The 9,953-nt window shown below is 32.0% G+C and overlaps 1 protein-coding gene across 2 annotated transcripts; it reads left to right on the top strand.

Annotated features, from left to right (window-relative positions):
- The first annotated feature begins 4,750 nt into the window (after window positions 1-4,750).
- Window positions 4,751-7,387, top strand: LOC109158913 (heterogeneous nuclear ribonucleoprotein A3 homolog 2-like). Of its 2 annotated transcripts, XM_019306825.1 has the most exons (6): window positions 4,756-4,949; window positions 5,090-5,130; window positions 5,256-5,419; window positions 5,745-5,844; window positions 5,972-6,141; window positions 6,396-7,387. In XM_019306825.1, the coding sequence occupies exons 1-6, from the start codon at window positions 4,906-4,908 to the stop codon at window positions 6,930-6,932; spliced, it is 1,056 nt and encodes a 351-aa protein (XP_019162370.1). In that variant the 5' UTR covers window positions 4,756-4,905; the 3' UTR covers window positions 6,933-7,387. The 2 variants fall into 2 exon arrangements, with proteins under 2 accessions (XP_019162371.1, XP_019162370.1); XM_019306826.1 differs by lacking the exon at window positions 5,090-5,130 and having other exon boundaries at window positions 4,751-4,949.
- Window positions 7,388-9,953: the final 2,566 nt, after the last annotated feature.

Genomic DNA, 9,953 nt, shown 5'->3' with positions numbered 1-9,953 from the left:
ATTCAAATATGGCTATCAAGTGGATTACAATTAAAGCACATGCCAAATGGGCCTTTATTAGTTTTCAATGAGGTGTGTAAGCTTGAGATTGAAAGGCAGTGGAAATAAAAATTGAACAAATCTTATAATAGAGTTGTGGAAGCTATTTGTCTAACAATCATCTTCAAAATTGTTTCAAGTTGAATTCACTGTAACTATTATCTAAAATTAGATATGAATATATGATATCCTTAAAAATTCTCCGAAGTTCAGCTTCCAATGCCCCACACATATCAAGTCTTATGGGAGGAGATGCATAATGTGGTGTGCCCTCATGCGTGTGTGTGGTGCATGCACACAATATGCGTATCGATAAAAAGTGTAATCAAATTTGATAATAATAATAATAATAATAATAATATAGTTTATTGTATTACAACGAAAATTATGTCACATTATTATCTATTTTTAAAATTTTGTTTGGGTTTTTTCATACAAATTTAGTTATTAATTTTTTAGTTTAAAGCTCTGTTGTATTATTTGAGGTTTTTTTTTTTTTTTTACATGTAATATAGACTCACCATTTAATATTTGCATTCCCAAAATATAAATTCACAAATTTATTGTGCATTATTTGCACGTACATATTTTGTTATATGGTTGGTAAAATTGGCTATTTAATATTAACAGTTAATATATAACCAAGTGGCTTGTAGTTCACTAATATCGAGTTGCTCTCCTAGGTGGGAGGTGATGGGTTTGAACCTCGGTTGAGGCAAGTAGTATGTATATGTAGGGTATCCCCTTCCTTATAATTAAAAAAAACAGTTAACATATAAAAATAAAAACATAAACATGCATATAACAACATCAATAATAACTACTTGTATTATAGGCTAATAATTAGAATGTAAAAAAATAATAAAAAGAAGATGCATATATGCTTGCTTAATTACATACACTTTTCTCACATCGGTAATAAAAAATGGAAAGAGGTATTGAGACTCCCTATATAATGAGTATTAATGTTTACGAATGGAAAGGGGTATTGAGACTCCCTATATAATGAGTATTAATGTTCCATAAACATTATCATTTGATGTATTTCACATTTATGAGAAATTATAAAGGATATGAGGTGGCCGCTTTATAAAAAATGGAAAGGGATATTGGGCTTTTTTTTTGTTGGATCGATGACGGAGGGACGAAACCTCGGGAACCCTACTCGTGGTTCCCCTCTCTCAATATGCGCAGCCACATTCGGCCCATGCGGTCATCCTCAATCAATTGTCTAACTTTAGTCGGCGGTTTCCTGAGGTCTCTCAATCTAATTAATCGTATCGAATCTTGCCATTTTAGTCACCCTGTTTTGTTCACGAAGGATATGGCACATCGCGACATCCCACGCTTTGTTTAACCAATGTTGACAAACCCCAACAATCTTCCTAGAGCGTCCTCTAGGGATGGAATCTCCTTTCACCCATTCAATAGTTTCTTGGGAGTCACTTTGTACAAGAAGCTTTTGGATGCCATTATTCCACGACCACTCCAATCCTTTAAGGATTGCCCACACTCCAGCTTCATTTGCATGACTCCCTTGTATAGCATACAAGAAACCTCCCCCAAATTTCCATTGTGGTCTCGCAATGCACCCACACACCCAGCAGTCCCCTCCATAGTTGCCAGGCTATCATCCACATTCAAACACAAAACTCAACCCCCTCAGCAGGCTTTTGCCATTTAAGATATAAATTACATTCAAGTCTACTAGTTCTCCGCTGATCACCAAGCACCGCAACAAACTCTTATCCTCTGGCCAACACCCATCTCACTTTGTACTCTTCCTTAAAATCTTTGTTGTCAAATTTGATGATTGTTTCTTACATTCCTTACCCCACACAAATTACTCTTTTTCTTAATATTATTCATCACATATTGACATATATTTAGAATCTTGAAATTATAAGTTTATAATATTTAGGCCCTGTTTGGAAAAAATTGGCCTATAGGTCAATTTTGGCTTATTTGACCACTATTAATTGTTTGATTTAGTTAAAATATCAATACAAATGTTTGGTTAATTAGCTTTTTGCAATTCCAAAATGCTAAAATTCAAAAAGCTACTCCAAGCAACTTTTTCAATTAGCTTTTTGAGAAAATAAATTATACCAAACAGCTATCAGCTAACAGCTAATTTACCAAACATTTTTCTACAATCAGCTAATGTTATCAACTATTTATACCCTCTAATTAACACAATCAGCTAACTAGCAGCTATCAGCTAACAACCATTTTACCAGACAGGGCCTTAATCTCAATTTGAGTCATAACCTATTTGTATAAATAATATATTTTTATTTTTCTCACTTTGATTACGTAAAAATTAATAAATGTCTGAATTATTTGAACAGTTTGACACACGGAGTTAGTTGGGACATCACGACTTGAGACTTTGAGAATTTGTCAGGAGGGTTATATGTTTGAGAGATTGGATGCATTATGAATTAAATTTTATCGTACTTTAATTTGTCTTCAACCTATTTTTCCTTGCATGCCAACAACATGAGGATAGGAAACTCAAATCTAGATGCGTTGAGTTTCGTTTTCAATTTGGTTTGACACCATTAAATATTTGTTATCACTTATCACTATGAGTTGTTGCTAAAATTAACTATCACACATTATGGTTCGATGATATATTAGACTACTTGTTAAATTGAGTAATATGCATGTAAATTACAGTTTGGCCGCCATATGATTAGAAGTTAGAACTCCTACTTCGAAAAGTTTAAAGTCATTGTTAATGGCATACAACATTAGCATAGTCCTGCCATAATTTATATAAGAACACTCAATTATATATATTTACTAAATTTAATAAGAATAAAAAAAAAATTAGACTTATTATAACTTGAAATATATATAGAGTAGGTTTCCAATGAGAACACTTGCCTATGTGAGAACGTGATAACAAATCGTGTGCATCCATCTAATGTTTTGTAATGATCTAAATTAGATTAAGTGTGTGAGGACGCGAATTAAATGTGTGCAAACACACTTAATCGCATTTGCACACACTTAATCTAATCTAGACCATTAAAAAATATTAGATGGATGCACATGATTTGTTCTCACCTAAGCTAGTGTTCTCATATGATTCTTTCTCTCTTTCTCTCTATCTCTCTCTCTCTCTCTCTCTCTCTCTCTATATATATATATATATATATATATATATATATATATATATATCAATGTTGCAAAATACGTTAGGCGCGAGGCGACCAATTTTTAATTTTTAAAATTTTAAAAATTTTTAAATTTTGTTTTAAAAATTATTTTAAACTAAAAATTATAAAAATTCACAAATAAAACATAAGGTTCATCTAGTTTTTTCTTACAAACTATTTACGTAAGTGGTTGTAAAATTGTTCAAAATATTGTTGAAACCATCTAAATACATAAAAAATTAAAATTAAGAGCAAAAGAAACTTTTTTTTAGAAATTGGAATGGCAAACCGCCTACGCGATTTCAAATAAAAAATTTGTCCAAAACGGATAACCGAGTCAAAGGTTATGCCTTGCCAAAGTTTCTACACTTTTCAACAACCCTAAAAAAAAATAAATAAAATCCGGATGGTTCAGCTGGCTAGCTGCTCGGCTGCGGAGGAGGCCGATTCCGGCCTTCCTCGCCGCGGCCGGGCGACGCGATTTTTACAACACTGATATATATATAACTAATGATGTAAGAACAATTTTGTCAGATACAAATGTAATAGTACAATATTTGTAAAGTAATGTACAATTGTACAATTATAAAAATACAGGCAAACAAATATTAATACTATAATAACATAAATCATTTTCTATAATGCAAAAGCATAATTAAAATATTGAGTATTGTTGTAAATATTCAAGAGAAGATTAATTAAACGAAGAAAAATAGAGGAAAAAAAAAGTAATCTAAATTTATTTTTAAAAAATGCAAGAAAATGATTTGCAAGGTTCTTTATTTGTATTCTTTAATGCTCAATTTTGAATTATATGTATATTGTCTAGCTAACTAATTGACTAAAGTTAATGTTAAATATTATATTATATTTTTTAAAAATAAATTCTAACATGTTCATAGTATATATTCAACAGTTTACATGCACTTGTAATACATTTTACTTGCACTTAGGTACACTATATGAAACTGCTAATTAATTATGCCAACTCTGATTGTGATGATGTCCGAACATAAATCTTTCTTATAAAAATCAATGAGTAAGTTAAGAATAATAAACAGTTAACCGAATATTTCGTTACTAAAATTTAAATTGACGAAATATATAAACATTTAGGAAAAGTCAATATTCCTCAATCATCCAATCAAACACCGCTTTAGAGTAATTAAACTAAATAAAAATAGTATATCTAATACCATACAAAATACAATAAGTATAGATAATTGTTTTTAGAAAAATACAAATAAAACAATAAATTTAATGCAAACTATAATGAACTTTTTATATATGATATTGCATTGATATACTTTGAATTATTTATTTATATACAAATATTAGATATTAAATCAATCACGCAATAGGAATGTTATTTTTGTTTGTTATTATTAAAAAAATTCATAAATTAATCATTGATTTACGAGAAAGATTCCTAAATTAATCCTACTCCTGATTTTGTTAACATTAATGCTCTATATTGTGTTATAAATTCAGATATCTATCAGATGCGCGGTCGTAACTTGTAACACCTCAGGTAGACGCTTACAAAATACGGGACTTAATTCGAACGCATAGAACAGGGCGTATATAAGCGCCGGGACTGCCCTAATCTGTCTTCTTCTTCTTTGTCAAGCAGCTCAAAACCCTATCCCTGTCTTTGCCTCCTCCTCTCAGATCTGCGGAGAATCCTAAATCCGATCGTATGGGTTCAAAGAAAAACGACTTCGGCGATGGCGCTAGCCCTGGGTGAGTCTCTCTCTCTAAGCATATGTATTGCACGCGCAATTTCTGAACACATAGTATAGCTTGTATTAGTTCGGATTGGATTAGTCTTCTAGATTTTACCATAGTGTATTAAATAGGGGTTTGTTTTTGTTATGATACAGAAAAATCTTCATTGGAGGTCTAGCAAAAGATACAACATTAGGTTAGCTTTTGGTTGCCGCCATTGACGTTTCTTGTGAATTATTATTGGATTTGCTAATGATTTTCTGATCTTGTTTTTTTTTTTCCCCATGGAAAATTAATTTAATTTAATTTGGTTCTCTGAAGATCAATTTGTGAAGTACTTTGGGAAGTATGGAGAAATAACCGACTCAGTTATCATGAAAGATCGTCACACAGGACGACCCAGGGGATTCGGATTCATTACCTATGCGGATCCTTCCGTGGTTGACACTGTCATTGCTGAAACTCATATAATCAATGGGAAACAAGTGAGTGTTTTTCTTTCCCATGTCTTTTATTCTTATCTGCTGATGGCATATTATTGCCACCAAAAAACAGATAGGAAGAGAAAATTATGGATTGTTATGCTATAAATCCTATAATAAGTTACTTATTAAACTGTGGTTTGATAATTATCCTGTTGGGTGCTTGGTGCTATGTTTTCTAATGTCAATGTGAAAACAACTTTTTTGCTATTGTTCTTTTGGAACATTTATGGGCACAGGCTGTTAGTATTCTAATTGGACTGCAGAAAGTATGGGTGTCAGTGTGTTTGAGACCTTTGGTAAATAGTCTAAGATCTTGGTTTTCCAGGTTGAGATAAAGAGAACCATTCCTAAAGGATCTTCTGAGTCAAAGGATTTCAAGACAAAGAAAATTTTTGTTGGAGGCATTCCTACCTCTGTATCTGAAGGTAAAGACAGTTTTTTGTCATGTTATTTGCCTTTGGTAATGTGGTGGTTCCACTCTTCCATTACCTTTGATGTGATGCATCCTTTTTGTGTGTTTTTTTGCTCATTTTTTTGATGTCTTGTGGGTAGATGAGTTCAAGGAATTCTTCTCCAAGTTTGGGAAAGTGGTTGAACATGAAATCATAAGGGATCATGTGACTAAGCGATCCAGAGGCTTTGGATTTATTGTATTTGACAATGAGCAAGTAGTTGATAATGTACTGGCTGATGGAAATATGATTGATATGATGGGTACCCAGGTAAGTATTATGCAGTTGTTAAATCTGTTGGGACACCGTAGTGTTACATTTATGTTAGGCACTTAGGCCTCCAAATTTGTACCATAGTTATCCTACATTGATGGGATTTCAGTTTCCTTGTAATATCTTGCTTTTAAAATTCTAATAGGTTAGGCTTTCAAATGTAGCACACTAGCACCTATATTTAGTGCTTGGCAGTTGGCATCGCTAACATGCAGGTGGAACATCTGGGTTAACTTGCTTCTTTGTTGTAGGTTGAGATCAAGAAGGCAGAACCAAAGAAACCCTCAAACCCTGCACCTGCTCCCGCTTATGGTAGTAACTCTAGGGGTCGTGGTTATGGCGACAATTATGGTGGATTTGACAATTCCTATAGCGGTTTTGGTGGTGGTGGCGGCTTTGGCCCTGCCTCTTATAGGTCTTTTGGTGGAGGTCTTGGTGGTAGGTTTGGTGATTATCCATATGGGGGTGGTGGTGGTGGTGGTGGTGGTGAATTTGGGGGTCGCTATGGGGAGTATGGCAGTAGTGATTTTGGTGGATACAGAGGAGAGCCTTCACTTGGCTATTCAAGTCGCTTTGGCTCTTATGGTGGTGGCTTTGGTGGGGGGTATGGTGGCAGTGGGCTAGGTCCATATGGCCGTGGAGGTGGTTATGGAGGTTATGGTGGAGCTGGCTCAGGTGCTGGTTATGATTCTGGCCCTGGTGCTGGCTATGGTGGACCAGGAGGCTTATATGGAAGTAGGGGGGCAGGCTATAGTGGCAGTGGTCGTTATCATCCATATGCCAGGTAGATGTTCTATTAAGCCTTTCCCTAGGAGTTGCACTCAGGTCTCTTGGTTATTGCATCTTGTGGCCCAAAGTTGAGTAGATATTCAGAGCACTAGCAAGGGATACTGTAACAGTGGAAGAACCATAGTTTGTTTCATTGTGTTTGTGGCTTAGATAACCATGTTTAGATAAATATCATGGTAGCTTGTGCTTTATCTTTTAGTTAGATGTTTCTTCTGTTATGAAGTATGAGTCAGTTAGAACTCACTATAGAGGCTTTTTAACTGTATTCCTAAGGCTGATTTCATAGATACAAGTACTTTTTCTGGAGGCACTTAATGTTATACTGTTGTGAATTTATTTAGTTATCTAAGCATGCTTGTAAGTTTAGTACTGCCAATTTTTCTTTGTAGACCTTAGCTATTAGATGTCCCGTGGGCTCTTATGGATTTTATCAAGTATGTACTGTTTACTGTTAGATGCTATTTGGTGTTGGTGTATAGCAGAGTGTTTCATTGATATCACCATGATCAGTGAGCAATCATTTCAGTGCAAGTTTTTATGCCCCCCTAGGATATTATCCTTTTTAAAATTTTCATTTGAAGTTTTTAGAAGTGGGAATCTCCTCTCTTTGTAGTCGTGACCATAACAACCATAAATCTGTCTACGAGTTTACATCTCTAGCTCTTATTCTAGCACTAGCACATTAGCTCATTAGCAGAGATGTGCCATTAATAGACCTTGCCATCTTGCTTCTGCTATATTTGTTGTGGGCAAATCTGTTTCTCTGCTGCAGTTTTTATCTTTCATATCTTTCAAAGTTGAATGTCTGGTGTTGCTGATTAAGCAGCTTGCACCTCAATCTTTGCATGCTCTGTTTCTCACACACGCACACTGCCATCTCTCTTTTCAGGTTGCAGAGTTTGAACTAATTACTAATGATTTATAATGTCTTCGAGTTCTCTCTCTTCTCTCTCTCTCTCTCTCTCTCTCTTTTTTTTCTTCCCCAAAGGTAAAATGTATGGATACTGTGGCAGTGATCCAGTTATATAGATTGTTTTTTTTTTTTTTTTTTTTTTTTTTTTGTTGTTGTAATTTTTCAAAATACTGTACAGTAGTTTAAATTTTCTCTTTGGGCATGCTTAATTTATAAGTATTCTAAAATACTTCCTCAGTTTCATTTTTATTTGTCATGTTTATTATTCATTTATTCATTTTAGTGCGGACTATTTTTTTCCCTTTTAAATCTAGTTATTTTAAACATATAAATTATATATATTAATATTATAAAAAAATTAAATTATAAATAATTTTAGTTAAGTTTTGTTAATTGAATTAGACATAAAATGTAGGTTGTATTTATGAGTTTGATAGAGTATATGATTATTGCAGTAAAATCTATTTCCAGCGGCTTATAGGTCATATTGATTGATTTAAATAAACAGAAATTTGCTGCACAATTATGCCAACGCATAATCTTCTTCAAGCATGTAGGAAGCAGACTATTATTAATTAATAATAATATATAATTTCTGATGTAGTGTGCTTAATTTTTTATTTATATCCCCAGTGAATATATTTACATATAAACAACATTGTAGTCAAATAATCGCCTTCTCTGTTAACTTTGTTTCAAAATTGTCTAGCTCGACTAATGAGAGATAATTTTATTATGAATAATGTTATTTTTACGAATTGGTTGACCTCATTTGGTTTTGAAAAAAAAGATTTTACATATTTATTAAATATGGCCACGTAATAATAAGGTAAAAATATCAAATTTTGTCGCAAAATTTAGAGGGTAAAATTATCAGAGCATTGCTCTCTTATTTTATGCACGGAAATAAACAAAAAATGGATGATGTTATAAAAATACTTGCAAACAAACAAAACGTATATAAGGTAACTTACATGATACAAAGAATAAATGCATTGTACTAAAGTATGTAAATAAACTAGTATGCATTGTATTAAAGTATATAAATAAACTAGTATTTTTTTTATGCGTGATGCGCAAAAAATAGGTGTCCAATATTAATACATTATATTAAAATTTTAAATTTATTTAGATTTAGATTTTAGATATTTAAATTATTCTAAATAATAATAAAAATAATGTAAATTATTTTTATAAATTTGATATTTATATTTTAGGTAAGAATTAACATATACCTCAAATATATAATGTTTATATATTATTATTAAGGAATAAGGGTCAAATAGGCCACTGAACTGTACACGAGAATGCAATTAGGCCACTGAACTTAAAAAATCTACAATTGAGTCCTTAAACTAACCAATTTCATTCAATTTGTCCATTTTTCAAGTTTCTCAAGTTGCTAACAAGTTACCCCTCCACCTAGCATGCATATGTGGCATTTTTTTAAAAATAATTTATTTTTAAATTAGTTTTTTTATATTTAATAAATAAAAACTAAAATAATTTATTTTTAAATCAGTTTTTTTTTTAATGTTTAATAAATAAAAATTAAAATATTTTTTTTTGAAAATAAAATAATTTGTTAAGTCGTACAGGGTTTGGATTTTATTTTCAAAAAAAAAAAAATTATTTTAATTTTTATTTATTAAACATTAAAAAAAAACTAATTTAAGGTGTTCAGAAAAAAATGAATTTAAAAATAATTTTTTTAAATGCCACATATGCATCCTAGGTGGAGGGGTAATCTGTTAGCAACTTGAGAAACCTGAGAAATGGACAAATTGAATGAAATTGGTTAGTTTAGGGACCCAATTGTAGAGTTTTTAGGTTCAGTGGCCTAATTGCATTATTGTGTGCAGTTCAGTGGCCTATTTGACCCTTATTCCTATTATTAATGAAGAAGGTAAGAAAATATATGGTGGATGCATGTGCATGGTAACAATAGTGGAAAAAAGATAATAACGGTAGGTGTATGTTTGTCTAAAATATTTTAATGTACAACCTTTATAGCATAATGTACAAAAAAACTTAACAGAAAAAACGGACATAAATCAGGGGTATAACTTTCATTCACACTTATTATGTTTTTAGATTTAGATTTAGA

The sequence above is a fragment of the Ipomoea nil genome, unplaced genomic scaffold (genome assembly GCF_001879475.1).
Source record: "Ipomoea nil cultivar Tokyo-kokei standard unplaced genomic scaffold, Asagao_1.1 scaffold2826, whole genome shotgun sequence".
NCBI lineage: Eukaryota > Viridiplantae > Streptophyta > Magnoliopsida > Solanales > Convolvulaceae > Ipomoea > Ipomoea nil.
The sequence above is the reverse complement of the archived record's forward strand: the minus strand, read 5'-3'. Positions and strand labels throughout refer to the sequence as shown.